General features: G+C 35.3%; 1 protein-coding gene across 3 annotated transcripts in view; it reads left to right on the top strand.

The window, feature by feature from the left end:
• The window catches only part of RPS6KA3 (ribosomal protein S6 kinase A3), an 82,589-nt gene that overhangs the window by 40,443 nt on the left and 20,355 nt on the right, over positions 1–21,791 (top strand). For 2 of the 3 annotated variants that reach the window (XM_009276893.2, XM_009276895.2), the window contains 11 exons: positions 494–573; positions 3,043–3,149; positions 5,522–5,559; positions 5,956–6,098; positions 9,278–9,348; positions 14,097–14,185; positions 14,446–14,510; positions 14,612–14,714; positions 15,532–15,656; positions 17,686–17,811; positions 19,597–19,686. In XM_009276893.2, coding sequence (XP_009275168.1) covers positions 494–573; positions 3,043–3,149; positions 5,522–5,559; positions 5,956–6,098; positions 9,278–9,348; positions 14,097–14,185; positions 14,446–14,510; positions 14,612–14,714; positions 15,532–15,656; positions 17,686–17,811; positions 19,597–19,686 — 1,037 coding nt within the window. The remainder of the gene's footprint in view (positions 1–493; positions 574–3,042; positions 3,150–5,521; positions 5,560–5,955; positions 6,099–9,277; positions 9,349–14,096; positions 14,186–14,445; positions 14,511–14,611; positions 14,715–15,531; positions 15,657–17,685; positions 17,812–19,596; positions 19,687–21,791) is intronic. The other variant, XM_009276894.2, reaches the window with a different exon arrangement.

The raw sequence follows: 21,791 nt of genomic DNA, 5'->3' as shown, positions 1-21,791 counted from the left end.
TTCCAGTTTATGTTTTTCTTTTAGGATCCAGTTTTTCCTATAGTTCAAACCTCAGATCTCTATCACTCTCTGATGTGACTTAAATAATGTAGCTTTCACTATTTTACTTGTCACTCTTTTGCAAACTAAATGAGATCTCCCTGTTAAGCTGAGTTTCCAGAGGTTTTAGAATACGTGCTTTAGTTACTAATTTGCCCTTTTAAATCTAGGCTTTTGACTTCTAAAATCTGGAATGAAATGCTGACTAACCTAAGTATAGTTTATTTTTTTAGAAATTCTACTTGTGACTTTCTTTGCTTTCGCATGGCATGGGAGTTACTTGGTCCATGACAGAAGAACAGTTAGTTAATTTGTTTAAATAAACTTTTCCACAAAGGAGAAAGAAGAATAATTCATTTTGATAATGAAAATAAGGGTGAATTATTGGGTATGTTATTCTTCTTATCGTGGGTAAAATTAGATGATGTTTAATTTTTTTAATTGATCTTTTCAGCTTTTCAAACAGAAGGGAAGCTATATCTTATTTTGGATTTTCTCAGGGGAGGAGACTTGTTTACACGTTTATCCAAAGAGGTAAACTTTTTTAATTTGAAAAATCATCTATTGATAAAATTTGACTATAAAATGCCTATATTAGGAGAGCTTACTTATTAAATTCAGTTTTCTTTGAATTAAATTTTTAATATCTTTTTTTAACCAGCTAGGATTTTTGTTTGCTTGGGTTTTTTTGCACAAAGTAGTCACTTCATGAAAGTGCTGTTGGTAATTTACATTGCTTCTGAAAAAAGGCTTAGACAAGCAGTCTTTCTGTGCTGCTTTTTACACCTTGCAAAATTTTCTTCTATTGCTACCATGTTTAAAGTTGAGTCTCAGAGTATGGATTTATATAAAGTAGTTGTATTCAAATTAACTGATTTGTGTCTGGTTTTAATATCCAGAATTTAGTGTCAGATTTTTATGATTTACATATGAACACAAAATTACATTATTTATAAATATAAAAAAGCAACAATTGTATTCCACTTATTTTAGTAATTCTCCAAAGATGAACACTTCACCTTTGTCATGCTGGTGATATCTCTGTGTAGGTATGTGAAATAACGACTTTGAAAAGTTTGATTACCTCAAATTAATTTGATTATAACTCCTAAAATAAATGGTAACATTTCATTTATCAGATTTTTTTTTATTATTGCATCACTCATGCAAAAACTTCCAACAAATACATAGTAGGATAGAGATATAAACATATCCAATCTATATCTGCTAGCCAGAATTTGTAATTGTAGCTGCCTTCCATTTTCCCTTGCTACAGAGTATCCGGGACGGTTGGGTCACCACTAGAAAGTTGTATGGTTAAGAGGAGAGTAGAATGCAATGCATTTTGTGTATAGATATATCATCATTTCTGTGCTGACCACTTAAATTATTACATTTAATTCAGTGAAGCCATCTGTTTCAAGTTGCTTCTTTTAGTTTGTTTTGCCACAGATAAGTAGAAAGTTATTAGTGCTCTAGAATTGAGATACTTTTTTCTTAAAATCCATACTTCTTTCTTGATTCCCATGAAAGAATGTATATCGCTTTCCTGCTGATGACTTTTTCATCTTGAGCCACTCAAATTTTCAACGATTTAATATGGTTAGATAAGAAATATTCATTATAGGTACCTGAATCTAAGCTAATTGTTCATAACTGATGGAGTGAAATGGGCATGCTGGATGCAATTAATGTCATCCTCGTATCAATTCATGTGATTTTTAAAATAGATCAGATGAACTGCAGCATGAAAGTTCCTGCTTTTTCCCCATTGACTACAAAGGGAAAAGTGATTAATTCAGAGCTAGATGTCTACACTGCAGATGTTTAAGGTTAGGAGAGATGAATTCCATGCAATGTTTTTAAAGAACATAGTGTGGGTGTATCATCATCCTCAAGGGATCTTTCATTATTTGAGCTGTTAAATGTTTCTTACAGAGATTTCCCTTCTTGAATGTGCCTGTACTAAATATTGGCTCTTTTGTAGAAGTAACATCTGCAACAACCTTTGTACAAGCTTTGATATCACTTTCTCCCTTTAAACTACTAAGGGGAAAATATATGGTATTCTCCATTCTTAACTTTTGCTTAAAATAACGTTCATCTGTGCTCCCCATTGCCGTTCTTTTTTCCAGGTCCATATGCTGTATCTAAAGATGTTAGTCTTAAATTCTAAGGGGAAAAAAAAGGCTCAGAGTAGTAACTGAGGTAGAATCGAATCATGCATGAGTTTTTTTATTATTTTTATCTTTTTCTAAATTCTCAGAAAAGTTTAATTGTAATGTTTTCTGTCAGTGGATCACAACAGTTGTTGATATGATTGGGACAACATGTTTATTTTATTGAATGTAAACAGGGATTAGTTTATCTTCCTAACAGAAAATGTGTATATTGCTAGCTGAGATCTTATCTGTGCTCTTACATAGGCTATTTCGTTAGCTTATTCTTTGGTCTACCTTTTCTGCAGTTACATCTCAGGCTGCATCTTGGGGTTTTTGCCATCGCACTAACTTCTTTCTCCTAGTACTTAGAGACAGTCTCCTCGAAAACAAGATCCTTACACTTTTCCCGACTCTCTGACTTTGTAGACGAAATTCAGGCATTTGGACTTCTTTAGTCCATTTGTTGTCTGGAAATGAAATGGTCGCATCCAATAAAGAGGTAGTTACATTCTTTAAATGCTTCCCAAAATTTTTCAGTCCCACTACAATGTGTTTGTCTGTTCTCTTGAACAATCGGAAGCAAATAGCCTCAGTCTTGCAGAAAGAATAATACGATATTGGCTTCAGAAGTTCTTTTTCAAGTATGTACTGTGAAGTAGTATTGATTATAAAATCCTAGTTTTTGTCTGACAAAGACATTCGAATTTCTAAGGTTTTGTATAGAAATGAATTCAAGTATTATGAAGAACCGTTCTGCAAAGCCACTGTTAACCATTGTTTAGTTGGTGCTGGTGTAAGCTTTACAGATTTTACATGTAAATACATTGTTTTGCTTTTCCAGGTGATGTTCACAGAAGATGATGTTAAATTTTACCTGGCAGAATTAGCACTTGCTTTAGACCATCTACATAGTCTTGGAATAATATATCGGGACCTAAAACCGGAAAAGTAAGACTCCTCTGCAGCAAATGCAGTGTATTAATTTGATTTGTATAGCACCTCTACCTATGCGCTTCTCTTTCCAGCTGTTAAACTTCAGTAATTTACTATATAAACTGAATAGGGAGGGAGGTGGGGAAAGCTTGTGGGCTATTTTAATTTAAAAAGTTGGATTTCATTTCCACTCAAACATGAGCATCTAGTTTCAGAGTGATATGTCAAGTACTATAATCCATGTTACTTTAAGTAAAGAGTATACAGAAATATTCCTACCTTTAATTTTCCAGGTGTTTTAGGGTGTACAATGGAGAAGAGGTGGTCTTGGCCTTTTGTCACTATTGTAAAATTTCTGGATTAGAGATAAACTTAGAAAAAATGCACGATACAAAGTTACAGTTGAATGTTGTATCTTTGCATTTGAAAGCCTAACAGCGAACATCTTTTCCGATGCTGATTTTTAAAATCCACTGCAGTAAGAGCAGAATGGAGTTTAAATTTTAAAGTAAAATATGAAAATAGTAAGTCACAGGCTTTATTTAACGTATTGACAATCACATAATTACACTGAAAACTTAAAATAAAATAAGCTTGAAGTTACAATTCTGATATGGTGTTGTCTCTCAAAATGTTAGTCATCCATGCTTCATTCAAATGACTGAATTCTGTCACCTGTTTATGTCTTTCCTCCAGTAATTTTTTTAGTCTTAGAAGATGTAAAGAAGAAAATGTCAGTGCTGTCATTTGGAACGTTTGAACCTTTCAGATATAAATGTATGCTGTAGTGTTACTCTCTACCCGGAGAGGAATCTAAGTGACAATATGTTGAGTGCATTTCCTCTGTGCTTAATCAGATAGTTAACATACTCTGCCTCGTTGCAAGGAAATCTATAATAAGTCTGAAGTCCTGATGTCCTTGGTGATCCCACTTCTCTGTTAGGGCTATATGGAGAACCTGAAAAGTTTGCGTGAAATAACTGTCTCCTGAAGTATTAGTGGAAAAGAGCAAAAATGAGTAACAAGCATCACGGAATCTGGCTCTTACATGGAACTTCCATTAGCATAGCTTGTTCTTTTGTGCATCTTCTGGAAAAAAGACACAAATTTTAAAATGTTTAGCCCTGACTGACAAGAAGGGAAAGATTCATACTCAAATCAGAAATTTGGAGACTTTTGGCATGGGGTCGCACTTACAAATGAATAGGGAATGAATTATGTTTAATCTTTTGAGAGTGTTCTGTTAAGTAATTCTGAAGTGAGGAAAGATAAGCTTACCAAGTGGAAAAAGATCTTTATAAAAGCAAAGCGAGACAACTTTAGTTATTTTGTTAACATTTACTTCCAAGAGGAAAAGAACGAAATAGTAATTGTCTAGAAGACTAAATAGCTGCTGCTTCCTCAAACATAGTATTATAAAAAAAAAAAATCGTATGTGTCTATACCTATTGAAAAGCCTTGGTTTTAAGCCTTGGGTGTATCTGATTAAAAAAACCTATCAAAGGTTGAAATTACTTGCAAGTTATGGATGAGATAGTAGTAAATCTCTCAGGCTGTATCTATACTGTGGGGCTGTTTCCCACCATGGAAACTGCAAGGAGAAAAAGGGAAGGGCAGGGGAAATGGACAAGTAGTGTGTGCCTGGGTCATGTCTCATCCCCAGGGTGAAATGCAGCTCCCCACAAGAGAAGCTGGAGGAGCTAAGTCTGCTGTGTAGGTGGTGTTAGAATCCAGTTCTTGAATACTTTGTATGCTTTGAATTGCGATTATATTCAGTGGTGGTTAAGGATAGTTGGCATCTCGGAGAAGTGTGGCCCTTTTTGTAATTAAAATAAACAGGCAGAAGCACAAGGCCTGCTCTAAGTATAGGGCACGTGGGTCCTGTCCTTTGGTACAACATGAGAATATTTATTACTTGATGATATTTGAAGTGGTCAACACCCTTTGAAACGGTAATTACAAATGAATACCCATTTTGTATACATATGTTCATACAATGTATGTTTACATGTCTTGCTCGGTTTAAGAGAAATAGAACTATATCTCTATTTTTAACAATTGTGATAATGACACATGCTGCGGATGGCCAAAACTGAAAGTTCAAGATAAATGTTACTACATACCATGCTGAATTTAACCAAGTAGTTAAATAAAACTCTGATATGCTGATTATGTTTCATATTCTTTAAAAAGAAGGAACTGAAGGAAAAGAAAATGTGTAGTTTCAAAGTATCTGCTCCTAATGATTCATTTTCATGCATGTTCAATTCTGCTTGTCTTTGTGTATGCCGTTCTGTTTATTCCTAAATGTTGTCAGTACATTGTCTGAAACAACAGTTAAAAGATACTTTAATTAGTTTATTTTATTCTTTTTATTATTTTTCTAGCATCCTGCTTGATGAGGAAGGACATATCAAATTGACAGGTGACTAAAGGGAAATTGCAACGCCTGGATCTCTTCTGTTCATAATAAAATCTTTGCATTTTCCTTTTTTTGGGTAAAGCAATATGGTAAAATAAGTAATTTTAACTGGTAGGTAACTTTGCTGTGGAGCAAATAGTATAATTAGTTTGAAATAAATGAAATATATAAATAAGATATCTGCTTTACAAGTGTATCTGATGTTATGGACCTATGAAAATGCAGGGAGGGGAGGAGTATTCTGTAATTCCCATATGTGTGTTTGGATGCATATACAAATGATGTAAGCATCACATTCACATTATAGTGAAAGTATTAACCATGAGTGATTTTAAAAAAACAAAATAAAAAAACAAAAACCCCACAACAAACATTTAGAATTATTCTTTTTTCTTCCAGATTTTGGCTTAAGTAAGGAGTCAATTGATCACGAAAAAAAAGCCTACTCTTTCTGTGGAACAGTGGAATATATGGCACCAGAAGTCGTTAATAGACGAGGCCATACACAGAGTGCAGACTGGTGGTCTTTTGGTGTTTTAATGGTAGGTTTCTGGTAAATGTAAATAATAGCAAAACTGTGCTTTGCAAGGTTTGGTAAAACAAATCAAACATTAAACTGTAAGGTGAGCTTTAAATGAATTTTAACTATCAAAAAAGTCTAAATTATATGAAAAAAATAACAATACCAGAGATTTTGGATCAAGAACATGGACTAGGTTTCATATCAACACCAACAATATGCCATATTTTTATTATCATTGAATTGAAATATTATGCATCTATTGTAGTTGAATGTTACGGAGACTAATAGGAATACTAAAGTATACAGGAAAAATACTGGCTCTTCTAAGGCGGGGAAGAAATTTAGATCCAAATTTTAAATTTGAAATTATTCTCAAGTGGAAAAAAAAAAAGAGTGATAACTTTCTAATCAGTCTCCAGTGTAATTACAACTTAGTGGAATAATGACAGCTGTTGCCCTCACATCAAAATAATCTAAATGACACTGAGCTGATATGGGATATAGTTGCTCAGTTGCTTATGGTGTTTCTGCAAGGAGTTAACTTCTGTGAAGTTGCAGGGTCGAGGGAAACAATACGTGTATCAAATATGACTTTGCAAAAGAAAAATAGATCATGTTTGGTATTTTAGGAATGCTGAATGGCTTTTAATATTTATAATCTTTGCGTGCATTTTTGACATAAAGATTAAATAACTTTTTTAAAGGAAATGTTTTTGTTTCTTACTGCTTCTGCTACATATGACTGTAACAGTACAGCTAACGTGTGCGCTTTGTAGTACGAGAAGGACTCTTGTGTCTGAAAATAAGTCATCCTATCACCTTTTAATCATCTAGAATGCTGTTGTGATCTGAAAACTGACTATGTAAAAGTAGCACCTGATAACTAAACTCTCTCCAGACAGACAAGCACACACACACACACACACACCCCCTCACAACTGCACATTTTATCAGTAAGAACACAGTCAATTAAAAGATAATTACAGTGTAGTTGCAGAATATTTGTTGTTGATAATGCAAACGTAGTTAAACTTCAGATTTACTTTATAAAGCTGGAAAACATAATTTTGTGCTTATAAAGTGCATATGTTAAAATTGAAAATTGCTGAAAGATGTTAGATGTGACTGGTGTAGCTTTCACAGTCTAAGGGCACTGCATTTTAAACACTTTGGCTTCTACTTTGCTTTTTAAGGTCATATTTTTGTATTCAAATTCTCTAAATTAGTATACGGAATACAGTGCAGTTTTCTCAAAGACATATTTTTGTTGCTTGCGTTTCTAGTTTGCATGGTAATTTTCATAGACAATCTGTATGTATCCACTCTTAAATCATTCTTAATTAGACTCTGTGTTGATTGAGAATTCAAGTGGTTGTTGGTGTGGTATGAGTACAGAAGTTACAGCATAGAAACGGAGACTAGAAAGATATCTCGACAAATCATTTGGTCTCTTTTCTCCTGCTGCTAGACACTAAGTATGTTTAAACCATCCTTAGGAAGTATATTCCAATTTGTCCTTTAAAACGGTGACTGTTTTAAGGGATGCCAGACATCTAAAAACATTCATTTGAAGTTTTCAGAAGCATTATGTATTTGTTGAGGTACTCTCCTGCTGAAATAAAAGACGATAATTAGGGAAGGCCAATGTTGGCTCGTTCTTAAAGTACTAATGGCCTGTTGATGTTGGAATACAGTATTTGGGGGGGGACGGGGACGGAACGGACACAAAGAACACGTATGCTGAGTTGTTAATACAAGTGTGTATGCTTGTGACAAATAGGAGCTTGCTAAAGAAACTTTTTATTTCAAGCAAGTGTAAGCGAAACATGCAGCACTACAAATTTACCTTTAAAAAAATTTTTTTGCAAGTCCAATTTGTGAAGATCATTCTAAACTATAAACAAACAAAAGGTGAAATTTTTTTATAGTTTTGGCTTATGCCTTTCACATCTTCCTGACAGTTGTCTTAAGAAGTGTTCAAGTTAAAAGTAGGGTTTTTTCATGTTGGTATTATATTAAATTTAAAATTTTAGATATAAGTATATATGTAAAAAATAATATTTAGAGTAAAAAGTATCTAGCAGTAGTGAAGAGTTGGCAGCTTTTATTCTCTCAACACTTTATAGGGTAATAAGAAATTTTAAAACCCCTTTTTATTAAAATAAAATTTTAAAGAATGCTGTTAGTGCAACTTTGTGGTCTTATTGTAGATCTAAGAATACTACTGTCACACAGTATTCACAGAAGTTATCTGTGTACATTTTTAATGCTTAGAAGGCTGAATGTTTGGGTCATACCAGAAAAGAGAGGAGTAGATGATACCTCATGTTCAGGATGACTGAAGTTTATATAAGCTGTTCAGAGGGTTTCTTTATAATTATTTTGATTTTGATGGCTTTAAGTGTATGCCATGAAATTTCATTAATCTTAAACCAAAAATCAGAATTCCTGCCTCAGTGTTGGCTGCCGTGACTGCTGCCAGACTGCTTTCAGTACCTCACTTAGATCTGATATCCCTGCAGGATATTGCAGCCCAACGAAAGTGCCTTTATATTTACCTATTTTTACTCAGTCACTTTCAGAACAAATCAGTATTTTAACAGTGTCTGTTGCCTAATACCAGGCACTGTAGAATGTGCATGCACGTACTGTGTAGCTCTTACGTGTTCCTTCAGGCTTTATTTCCACTGTATGCATACAGTAACCACTTTTCATCATGCATGTCTTTGTCAATCAACTAACCTTTTTCCCCTTTCCAATGAAGGCTATGTACATGCCAATTTTAAGAATTTTGACCTTTTTAAATATCTCTGCATGAGGAGAAATCGTCACTAACTTTTGAAAGGGGAATCTTTTTCCCTACCCCCTACCTTCTTGAAAACTAAAATACAGTTGTATAGGTCAAGTCTTCCAAGAATAAACCTTTTAGGCAGAAATGAAACACAGAACATATAGTCTAAATTGTTCAGATAAAAGCATGGTAAGCAAGGTATCAATATAGGAAAATATTTCGCAGCTTTAAAAATGGCAAAGGCTGCTCGATGTTCATAGTAATTTAAATTGTACAGCAAGAAGTTGTTTTGCACAGACTTGGTTGTTAACATGCATGAATTTTGGAAGGTTAAGATGCTAAGTAGTTTTGTCAAAAATTAGATTTTGTCCAGGTAATGTAATTGATGAAAGTTTTACTCTATACAGTTTGAAATGCTCACTGGTACTCTACCTTTCCAAGGGAAAGACAGAAAAGAAACCATGACTATGATTCTCAAGTGAGTACACTCTTATTTATATATCTCATCAGGTATTCTACAGGGATGCCCTCCGGGCTGCAATATCTAATTTCTACTCTTCCCTCATTTCCAAAGGTACTGGTAAATCCTCACTCCCTATTCCATACTATTAATTCCCTTTGCCGCCTATCTAATTTGCCTTTCTATTCCTCCCCATACCAGGTACAAAGAATTTCATAGCAGCTCTTTAATCTGTAATAATAACTTCTCCAACCATATGACCTTTCCCATCTTATTTCCATAGTATTTTTTAACTTTCTTATCTTTTTTGATAACCTGTGCATTTTTTCCTTGTTGTTTTTTTTGTTTTAGTTTTTGGGGCTTGGGGTGTTGTTTTTTTTTTTTTTGAGAAAGTATTTTCTCTCCTTATCCTTCTCTATCTTACCAGCTCCTCACCCCACTTCTTTATATTACTGGTGCTGCCAACAACTTGCTTCCCTGATACTTCCCCTGTTTGCTAAAGTGCATCCTCCCTTATGTACTCTCCTATGACTTGCCCAAGCTCCAATTTTCCCCTTTGCTATTTCCAGTATAGGTTTTGCATTAGCTATATTGTGGAAATTGCTTTCCATCATGCAGTTAACATTCTTGTTTAGCTAATGAAGGCCTGCTTTTTTTTTTTCCTTGCTGATCCCCTACATGTTCTCTGAACTAATACAACCTGTGACATAATTGTCCCACTTTTGGGACTGTAGCCTAACACTGTGCAAACAATTCTGTTTCCTCATGTCATAGTTTCACTTCTCTGTTTCTAGCCATTTTTTACTAATACCGTTTTTTTTCCATGGAAGCTCGTAAGACTATTTTAGTTTTCTCATTTGTTTTCTGCTTCATTGTTTATCATTGTTCTCAGTCCTGTTACCACTTGTCTACCTACATATCGAAGCCAGCATATCTTTTGCACCAACAGCCTGTTTTGAAAAGTAAATATATGAAATTCTTTCATATTTTTTCTAAGTAATTAGAATGTGGAAACAGCTAGAAAACAAACTCATTCTTTTCCTTGCTTTTGCTTTCATAATGCATACATGTTACGTTATTCTTTGCCCTTGTTTTTCTTCCTCATCTTATATTTGCAACTGTATTTAGTGGTGCTAATTTCTGCTGCCTCAACACCATGCCAATTCAGATCTTCATGTTGTGATTATTTAATGTCTAACTAAAAGGTTCTATCTGTTCACAGCAAGCATAAACTCCTTCTGACCACCTCCTATTTACAAGAAGGGAGTCTGAGATAGTTCTGCTGCACTCTCACTTATTTCAGGAGCCATGCATTTTTTTTCCATCCATGTCTCACGAGTCACATCTTTCTCTTCTTTTCTATTCCTGCATGGGACTCCACTCTGTTCTTCAACAATCTTTCCACTGTTGCTATAAAAATCTTCCATATTCAGCTGCCATGTAGAATATCCTCCTTGCATCTCCCCAGTTAATTGACATTCATAACGACTTTCAGATTTCATCTGAGCATGTGTCTCTAATTCCCTTTCCAATTTCTTTTTTCTCACCTTCTAGTCTTTGTAATTGTTTCAGAGAGCTGCACAAAAAATGTGGTATGAAGTAAAGAAATTTTACCTCTGTTTTAATGTTCTGCACACTTATGATTACATACATATAAATTTATTTTGCTGTTGGTAATATGAACAGCTGAAAAACAGAAGATATTTTAAAGTCTTTCCTGATAAGTTCACATTTTTTGTCTGGCCCCATAAGAATGGCAGTATGTTTTCTTTTTATTTTCTGTATACTAGTAAATGTACTATATTTCTCCTTAAATTTTTCATAAAACTGTTTAAAATGGACAGGTGTGCATACGAATTCAGGTTTTCATAGTGTATCATTTAAGATATATTGCTTTTCTTACCTTCTGTTCCTGAAAATCCAGAGAAAATGTATTCTTCTTACAACACATGTTTTCCTGGGCTCTTTATTTCTCACATTAAACAAAAACTTGTCTTGGTACTCTTTTGTGTTTTACCTAAAACTGAGAAACTCTGCTGTAAACTACGATTTCTTCAAATTGCAATAAAGTTAACTTTTTAAAGCATCTTTTCTCCTTTACTGAAGAGGTATACCTTCATATAAAATTTTGTCTTTGTCCATCAGGAATGTCAGAAAAAAATTGCTGTCACTCATGTAGTTGTATAACCTAGGACCTCTGAGGACCTGATGATTGCCTTTTTTTCTGCTGTGTCACGTGGCCAGTAAAGGATTTTGTGAAGGGTGCTCCTTCATGATAGAAAGGGAGCAATGAGTCTTAATCTCTGTGGTTTGCACAAGGGCCTCCAATTAACTCCACTGTGGACTGCAGTACATACCAGTCCTCTAGAGTTTCTTCTACATATTCTGTTTCTGTTTATTGAGTTGCTTCTCCATAAGATTAATTGCAGTTACATTTTTGGCCTGGTTGTAGATTTTTCTAAGCAGTTGACTTCTCATGCTGAACCTCCAGGGCTGCATCCTACTCCTGGAGCTGTTTTGGATTATAATAGGACAAAGATTTCCACCCACTCCAGCACAGTCCTATAATATTTAGTTGTCTGTTCTCTGTCCTTCAATAACATTGTAAATGATACCATTGTGCTTCTGCAGACAATGTGTTCCTTGCTTCCTTCTTACAGTGTAGGTCTCTGATACTTTGCTGTGAGCAGAAATGACATCAAGTGAACGTGCAATGAAATCACTGCATATAAAGCATATGAGTAAGAATTCAGCTGCTAGTGGTGCATGGCAATCAGGGAAGCATTGGATGGCCCACTGCCCATTCCTCCACTCAATTGGTGGTCTTGATCTGCCTGTAGTATGTTATTGAAGAGCCCAAAGAAGGCAAAGTTTTTCAGACTTCCCCCCCCGGCTTCTTTAATGCAGAAAGCAATGAAAAACTTAGTAAATTCTAGTTTTAAAGTAATGAATAGTGAATCAATGGCGACGTGTATGCACTTGCTGAAGTGACAGGCAGGTGGACTTCTATGAATAGCTGGAACACAGGGCAAATCACGTCTTCTGCTTGAAACACAGAGAAAGCTTGTGTCAGGGATTGTTGCGGAAAAATACAAGCTACAGTTTGAATGAGAGTTGGAAAGGAGGGAATTATATCCATCCTTACCATTATCATGGTCATAAGAAAAAGTGAGACCTAGTAACAGTGAGAGGGTGGAGGCTCAACATTAAATGAGGAGGAGAAAAAATATGGTGACAATTAGAAAGCAAAATTAAATGACAGAACTACAAAAACTTAAAGATTCAAGACTGACAAGTTGGAAAGTAATATTTGAAATGGATTGAGAGGAGCAAAAAAAAGAGTGATCTTTTTCTCCTTTTTTAACTGCTAATCTTGCAAGAGCTGTCCTACCTTAGTTCAATTTCTATCTTCTAGCTTAGGTTTCCTGTTTTGCTTGGGTGTTCTTGGTGTATGTCATAGAATCATAGAATAGTTTGGGTTGGAAGGGACCTTTTAAAGGTCATCTAGTCCAACCCCCCTGCCGTGGGCAGGGACATCTTCAACTCGATCAGGTTGCTCAGAGCCCCGTCCAACCTGACCTTGAAGGTTTCCAGGGATGGGGCATCCACCACTTCTCTGGGCAACCTGTGCCAGTGTTTCACCACCCTCAGCGTAAAAAACATCTTCCTTCTATCTAGTCTAAATCTACCCCCCTTTAGTTTAAAGCCATTCCCCCTTGTCCTGTCGCAACAGGCCCTGCTAAAAAGTTTGCCGCCATCTTTTTTATAAGCCCCCTTTAAGTACTGATAGGCTGCAATAAGGTCTCCCCGAAGCCTTCTCTTCTTGAGGCTGAACAACCCCAACTCTCTCAGCCTTTCTTCCTAGGAGAGGTGTTCCATCCCCCTGATCATTTTCATGGCCCTCTTCTGGACCCGCTCCAACAGGTCCGTGTCTTTCTTTTGCTGAGGGCTCCAGAGCTGGACGCAGTACTCCAGGCGGGGTCTCACCAGAGCAGAGGAGAGGGGCAGAATCACCTCCCTCGACCTGCTGGCCACGCTTCTTTGGATGCAGCCCAGGGTACGATTGGCCTTCTGGGCTGCGAGTGCACATTGCTGGCTCATGTCCGGCTTTTCATCCACCAGTACCCCCCAGTCCTTCTTGGCAGGGCTGCTCTCAATCCCTTCACCCCCCAGCCTGTATTGATACCGGGGGCTGCCCCGACCCAGGTGCAGGACCTTGCACTTGGCCTTGTTGAAATTCATGAGGTTCACACAGGCCCACTTCTCCAGCTTGTCCAGGTCCCTTTGGACGGAATCCCGTCCCTCTGGTGTGTCGACCGCACCACTCCATGTCATATGTCATAGTGTGGTAGTTTTCTTACCCCTTCTAAAATGTCTTTTATCTTACTATCGGAATGGATTTGCTTGTTTGATGTCATTTGGTAATAACTGGACTTAAAAGTGGATCAAAACATAGTACAAAAATTTACAAGTTTGTAAACTGTTACCCTGTACGTACTTGTTTCTACATTTTTTTACCACTTCTTCCTCTACTTAAGTTCCTGAGTCATTACTGAAAATACTATACTATTCAAAACAGAAAAGTTTGAAATTACAGGTTTACATGACTGACAGCACTTTTGCTCTGTTTCTGATGTCTGAAGGCAATTTCTCAGTGATGCTATTTTGTTTGATATGGATTTGTTGAATGACAAAGGGCAGGGGGAATGCAGAGTTAATTCTTACTTAAATATGCTTGTATGCTATTAATTATTTTTGTTCCATAGGGCCAAACTTGGAATGCCCCAGTTCTTGAGTCCTGAAGCACAGAGTCTTCTGCGAATGCTTTTCAAAAGAAACCCAGCAAACAGATTAGGTAAAGTGTTTAGCGGAATATTTTAAATTGGATCATAATATTGATAACATCAATTATCATTAGACTGACTAAATAAGTTTACAGTTTATTATGTAAAATAGGCTTTGAAGTAGGAACATAGTCTGCCTGTTTGCTCTTCTAATGATCAACAAAATACATACTTCTGAAATTAATGTAGAAGAAATAAGAAATATAATTTTGCTAGTCATTTTTTGACCAAAAAGAAAATCATTCACAGACATTTTTCTTCCTTATAACAGGAGCAGGTCCAGATGGAGTCGAAGAAATTAAGAGGCATGCATTCTTTTCCAAAATAGATTGGAATGTGAGTATCTAATTCAAATTTAATTTAATAAATTTCTTAGTTAAGTATTTTGTGGTGTTGTATAACTTCTTAATTCACTCTGGCCTATACCTTCTCTTCAGAAATTGTACAGGAGAGAAATTCATCCCCCTTTTAAACCTGCAACTGGCAGACCTGAAGATACATTTTATTTTGACCCCGAGTTTACAGCAAAAACTCCAAAAGGTAAAAAGAGAAGAATTGAACTATTTATCTATTCAAAAATCAGAAACATTGTTCCTGTTCAGGTTATGTAAAGTGTCTTGTTCTTCCAGGTGTTGCTGGGCTAAATGAATGCTCAAAGACAAGTATTCCATAGTTTATAAAAGCTTTTGTGGTCTTAGGTGTAAATATATCACAAGGGACTACTGAGTTGTCCTATGTTAAAAAATACAGTAATCCTGAGCAACCAAACATACATAAGTTCAAGTTTACTTATCTCTTTTTTTTTTTTTTAATTCAAAAAGTTTATCCATGTCTGTGTCTCTTTAAAGGCTATATCCTATGGCTTCATTTAATTCATGATGATGACTACATACTATGTATATGTAGAAACGTAGTCATTTCAGACTTTGGGTGGCAAAGTTGCTGTTCCAGTGCGATCTGTCTCTGCGTAGTTTTACACTGATTCATTCAAAATATGATAGAAATTTTTGTCTTTACAAATTTAGGGTGTTACTGAAATTTGAGTACTTCTCCATAAACATAACATAAATATGCTGCTATATGTAAATATTTTCTGCAAAGTACTGTTTTTTGTATAATAAAATATTGTCTGACAGTAATGTGATCTTTGTAGTGGTTGATTATCAGTTGTGTTTCTAGGTGGTATATGCAAAACAATTCAGTAATTATTTGTATTTTGGTCCTCAGAAACACTTTCTACAAATTCCAGTTTCTGCGTACTTTATAGAATAAAGCTGTAGTTTGCTCTTCAGAATAGACATAACCTCGTCTCTACGTTTTAAAAACTCTGCTTGTAAGTAGATCATGTGTTTTTCAGATTCACCTGGTATCCCACCTAGTGCTAATGCACATCAGCTTTTTCGGGGATTTAGTTTTGTAGCTATTGCATCAGATGATGAAAGCCAAGCAATGCAGACAGTTGGAGTGCATTCAATTGTCCAGGTGAGTACATCTGCTTTAAAAAAAAAAAAAAGTCAATAAAGCAGCATTGCTGTCTCTTGGTGGAAGGATTGTTTCCTTCCTCACAGAATGAAGTACCATGACAAAGTCATTATCAGCTTTATACAAGAAAAGTAAATATCAGATTATTTTAGCCAAACAATACCTCTGAAGGGGCAGGACCTGTTACTGAGCAGCCGCAGGTGTGAATAGGCTTCAACCCTTAAATGAAAACATTCTACCATCTGTACTGTAATAACTCTCTAATATCAAGCCATAATTATAAGGTGGAGGGGAATAACAGACATCTCGGTCTTTTTCCCCTATGCATGAAAATATCAGTTGATTCCTACAGTGCAGTAGGAGGCACTGGAGTACCATTGTGAATTTCATCTGGATATTTTGGACTGCTGTGTGTTTTGGAACCCATGACCCAGGACATATTCCATCCCTCCCAAGCCACTTCAAGTTAATGTGCTAATCTGTGATATTTTGTGACTAATTTCAGTGTATCATACAAGTCAATGTTGCAGTACACACACAACCTTTGGCTTCCCAGCAGTATTCGAATTACTCCAATACAGTCTCCCTTATTAATAATTGTGAGGTGGTCGCTTTTACTAGCCTACCACAGTTGCTATTCTTATATATTCTATTACTGCCAGTACTGCTTATTTTTGGACAACAAAGCTTTGCTTAGGTGCAGTTTTTGTGAGAGACAAGAAAGGTGGACCTCATATTAGAATGGGGGAGAGGCATGCCTTGCCTCCTTATGAGGCTGAGGTCATTCTAAAAGCATGCTTCAGTGCTGGAGAATTTGCAACCAGCGGGGGAAAAAAGCAGATGCGTGTACAGGAAAGAAAACTGGAAGACCTCTGCAAAAATTGTGTTTCTACCTCCTCTTTTTGCTTTTAATAATTCTAATTACTGAGGGAGACTGAGTTGTGAAAACTAATCGGTGATCTAAATTATGTTGAAAACATCTTCTTGGTGTATAGGTAGGAATAAAAAGGTATGCTGTATGATTGGGTTTATTTATATTTTCACTGCAAGGATATTTTGCAAATGTCTGAGAAAATTTTTAAAAATCAGTTTATTCAGAACATGAATAGCTCTTTTATTTCTTTAATCCTCTTATGTCTAGAATAGTCATAACATGCTTGTTGGTACACATTACCTATTTCATGTGTAATAAACCATTAAATTTCAAGGGGTTTTAGACCCTTGTTTATTCTAAAGAAGCTGTCTGATTTGGTATACACATCAGAATGACTTCTGGTCCTGAAGTCTTGCTAAAAGTTTCTACAAGCTTTTCTGTGCTCCTTCTTTCCCACATAGTTTAGTGGATGAAATTCTTTCTCTTTGTATGCGGTTTCCTTCTCTTGTAAAAGTCTGTTTCTCTGCTGCCTTTCCTCTGTGCCCCTCAACAGCTTCCTCACTCCTACTTCCTCTTTTCTGTGCTGCAGGATACCCAGATGGTTTCCTGCAAATGCTTTGCATCCTTTGCACAAACTCCTTATACTAGAACACCATTTCCTTCCCTTACAAGAGTGAACACTTGTCCTTCTTTCAGCTTTTTATTTCTGTGAAAGGATTTTCGACTGCCATTCCATGCAATTTCCAGTTAACCTGATTCTATTCAGTATGTCTGTATTTTCCAGCTGGCATTCATCTATTCAGATAATAGAAACAGTGATGCTTTTTTACCATTGTTTTATCATTATTTTATCATGTAGTCTTCTGATCTTCTTTGTTTTGGAGATTCTGTCTTTAAATTAATAAATCGGTAACCAGAAACATCATGTTGTCAGTTTCTAAAATACTGTGTGTATTATTTACAATGTCTCTTAATACATTATTTATCTCTGACTAATATCAAACAGAAGGTAGTCGCTATTTAGACCAGTTTGACCTAGTACAGCCATCAGTTTAAAATTCGAAGCGAATCAGTAGGAATTCAAAAACTTATTTTTAATATAAAGGTCAGTTATATATTTAGAATATTCATCAATTGATAATGTTATTTTGGTAGCAGTTGCACAGGAACAGCATTCAGTTTACTGATGGATATGAAGTAAAGGAAGATATCGGAGTTGGGTCTTACTCTATCTGCAAGAGATGTATTCATAAAGCTTCAAACATGGAATATGCTGTAAAGGTAATTACTTTGTTAAAAAACACACCAACTGTTTTCAGGTTTTAGCATCATAGACATTGGGCATTAGTAATTTATTTGCCATAAAGAACAGAGCAAATTAAGATAATTTTCTTAATATAAAAAGATTTCAGATGCAAATGTGAAGTATACTAATCAACCAAATAAAATATTTACTGGCAGATATATATATATAGAATTGCTGTGGGTTTTGTTATCTATATGCTGGTTTGGGTGGTGAAAAGCAATATTCTGTCTTTGAAACACCTATATAATTACAGTAAAACTGATGGGAGTTACATGACTCCTTCTAGAAGGAAATTACTATGAAAACCTTACATGACTTTAAAAATGTGATTAATTACTTTTATTTAAACATAGTTATATATGGGTCTTCTGCTTCCAAAGTAGATTCATAAATTGTCAGATAGCTAGGAGTTCGTAACAGGGCTTAAGTCTGGTATACCTTCCAGAATAAACTTCAACTCTTTGTCTTTGCTTGGTAGTTTTTAACAAGGTTTCTAATGTTGTTTTTATGTTACTCTGTCAGGCTTGCTAGCACTTCTTTGAAGGCATTAAATTCTTAGTTGAAATCAGTAGAATTCCCAGAAGTGGAATGATAAGGGGTTTTTTTGTCTTTCTGTATAACACTGTGGAGCTGAACTGTTACTCTGAAAGCAGGAGTATAGATTAGCAGACTTTAAAAGAAGAAAAAAAAAATTAAATCCTCTCTCTTTTTGAATTGTTGAACAGTTTACTACTCAAATATGTAAAATGTGAAGATAATTAAGTATGTTTTGCTGTATCCTTGTAGACAGATTGTCTACTGGAAACCCTCCAATTTCAATTTGGTAGTTACATACTTGTCATTATTCTGGCTCTGGCCAGGAACAGATTTGACTTCTGTGCTTGCAATTTTAAGTGATTTCTTGAAACTGGAAGAAAGTACTGGCATAGCTTTTAATTCTCTAAGCTGTAACATTTATTGTGAGGATTGCCTCGCTTTGCTGCTGCCTCTGTTATGGCTTTTTTCCCTCAAGGAATCATGAAAAAAAAAAATAAGGTGATCAGTGTCCGATGTGTTAGGATGGTGCTGGGAGCAGTAAGGGCTTTAGGATGTCAAGAGGAAGAAGGGGTAAGTCACAGATGGAGAAGACATTAGAGGAAATTCTACAGTTCAGAAGGAGAGAAAAAACGGAGAAGAATAAGAATACGTTTTAAGTAGGGCAAAATAATGTTTTGCTTGTTTGCACAGGGAGAACTTCAGAGCCTGATAGCAAGCCTCCAGAGATTCAAATGAACTTTCATAATGGAATGCTTGTCTCAATTAACTCATTAAATTTTTCCTTTTTCTTATTTTTGATTACCTTACTCTCTTGCTTTATCTTTTGCTGTACTAAGTATTTGTTTGAGATTAGCTTTGTGAAAATCAGTTCGTTAGCGTCATCAAACCAGTATCTTGTGTCAAATTAGGAACTTCCTATTTTATTAAATGGTGGGTGACTGAAGTCTTATCTACTAAACAGCCTTGCATTATTTATCACAGCCTGAGGGATCAGATGACTTATCTTCCAAAATTGTTTTCAACTGAGAAATTTTTCCATGTTTTCCAAAGTTTTTTGCTTTGCCTTGCTGTTCCAATTTAACAAATTTTGTTTTGGTTATAATCCATGCCCTTTACCAACAATAAATATTGCTTATCTGTTTATGCTATTAAGCACACCAAAGTGTTACACTATATAACATTCACAAAAAGAATTATGCCTACGTATCTATTTGCTCTTACAGATCATTGACAAGAGTAAAAGAGATCCAACAGAGGAGATTGAAATCCTACTGCGCTATGGACAGCATCCAAATATCATTACCCTAAAAGATGTAAGTATGTAAGGATGTTAAAGACATCCTTTAGTGAATTATAATTGCATATCACTTTCTAATTTGAGAGATGACAAGCTACGTTTTTAGACTTATGTTCATGTTTTTCAGTATTTAAAAATAAAACAATGTCCTAATGCAATCTATTCAACAATATCCAACTTTTTACTGAGATGTCTCATTGTCATCTTTTAAAGATGCTCATATTTTGGTACAATGTAATCCTAAGCAGTCAAATAATTCATCCTTCATAAATCCTAGCACAGGAATAATTCATTTAACGTTGGCTGTATTTTTAAAGGAACAAGCAAGTCTTTTGATTGCTTAGTTAACTTCGAATCTACTTCTGTTTACATTAGTCAAAAGCAATTTTAAAGTACATAACTGAGGACTCACTGTTAGCACAATACCCAAAGTAATTTTCATGGACAGTAATGAGTATTACTCAGTAATGGACAAAATATTTTCCTGTCCATGGTCATCACTTTTCTTTACCTAGTATCTTTATCTGGTCTTTGTATGGAAGATTATCTAGCTTTTTTTTTTCTTGTATTATTTGCACCGACCATGGAAACACTTTGACCATAAAAAGCAAAGAATAACCTAAGTTGGGAGGTAGAGGTTTTTCATAGTGAACAGTAGATTCTGATGATCTAACAGAAAAAGAAAATTGTCTTTCCCTCCTTGATTATGCGTTAAAGAGGATTAAAAATTAAAAAGACATATGCTTAATGACTTTCTTAGTCTGCAGGAAAGTATTCTGGTCCCCAAAACCAAACCTCAAGCAAAACAGCTAACCACTTCCAGGAAGCTGAGCTCAACTGAAGGGAGATTCTCAGACATTTTGAAGTCATTAAAACAGTAGCTCATAAATACTGTAGAGATGAGTACTGGACAACTCTGCCTAAAGTTCTTCTCCTACTATAATCTGTCTTCACTTTATCAGTATTGTCTAGTTTGGCCCTTTCTTGGGAGAACAAAGTAAGTCAGATATACAAGGGAGCCCACCATGGAGCTTACCTTATTGCAAGCTAGATATCATAATTACAATCCCACTTTCTGTTTGTTCTGCTTCATGTGGTTGGACAATAAAGCTACCTGAAAGCAACTGTGCTAACACGGAACCTGCATCAGCATTCACGTTGCTTTTAGTGCTTCATGCTAGGTTTATGTGTTACTTTAATTCATAATAGAGGTTATGTTATTTAAGCAGGAAGACAAACAGAAGGAATGTGAGTACTTACCTGAAATTTAGCATTATGAATATTTTACACTGAGAGCAGAGAAACCCAGGCAGCCTTAAAAAGTTGCCGCATATGCTGAGTAGTTTTACTTTGTAATTCATTCTTCATCATCATTAGTCATCTTCCAGCAGGAGCCATCCTTTCATTCACACCAGCAGTAATACACAAATAGCAAAAGGAGACTACAAAAAAAAAAAGCATTAAGTCCACAGAGGAAGAGAGACAGTAGGCTGTAATTTTTACTTATTTCTACTCAGATCAATTCCTCAAGCAGAGTTTATGGAAGTATGTCCAGTGTAAGGAAAGGGGTATAGGGCTCATATGTAATAGAGACTTGTTTAATATGCACTACTATAAGATTTTAACATTGGTTTAAATTTTCGTTGTCCTAATATAGATGCATGGGGTAGATTGCTTGCATATCCCACAATATAATGGTGTGTTACTACACCTTTCAGAGGAAAGAATAAGGAGTATTTGGCCTTCAGGCCTCAAACTCATAAAGAGCACCATAAATTATTATACAAATAAAAGCCAATGTTGATTTGACTCAATTTTTCTTTCAGTTCCACACCAAAATTTAAATATTTCTATTTTGAAATGCCAAAATAAAATGTTTCAGCATTTAAGTGCATGTCTTTAGAAATTACTACTCTGCAATAAATAATTTCTTTTCTTGTATTTCAAGAATAAATGCACTTTCAGTTCCACACCAAAATTTAAATATTTCTATTTTGAAATGCCAAAATAAAATGTTTCAGCATTTAAGTGCATGTCTTTAGAAATTACTACTCTGCAATAAATAATTTCTTTTCTTGTATTTCAAGAATAAATGCACTAATATTTGAATTTAACTTAGGA

This window comes from Aptenodytes forsteri, unplaced genomic scaffold (assembly GCF_000699145.1).
Source record: "Aptenodytes forsteri isolate BGI_AS27 unplaced genomic scaffold, ASM69914v1 Scaffold273, whole genome shotgun sequence".
Classification (NCBI taxonomy): domain Eukaryota; kingdom Metazoa; phylum Chordata; class Aves; order Sphenisciformes; family Spheniscidae; genus Aptenodytes; species Aptenodytes forsteri.
This window is presented reverse-complemented; position numbering and strand designations above follow the sequence as displayed.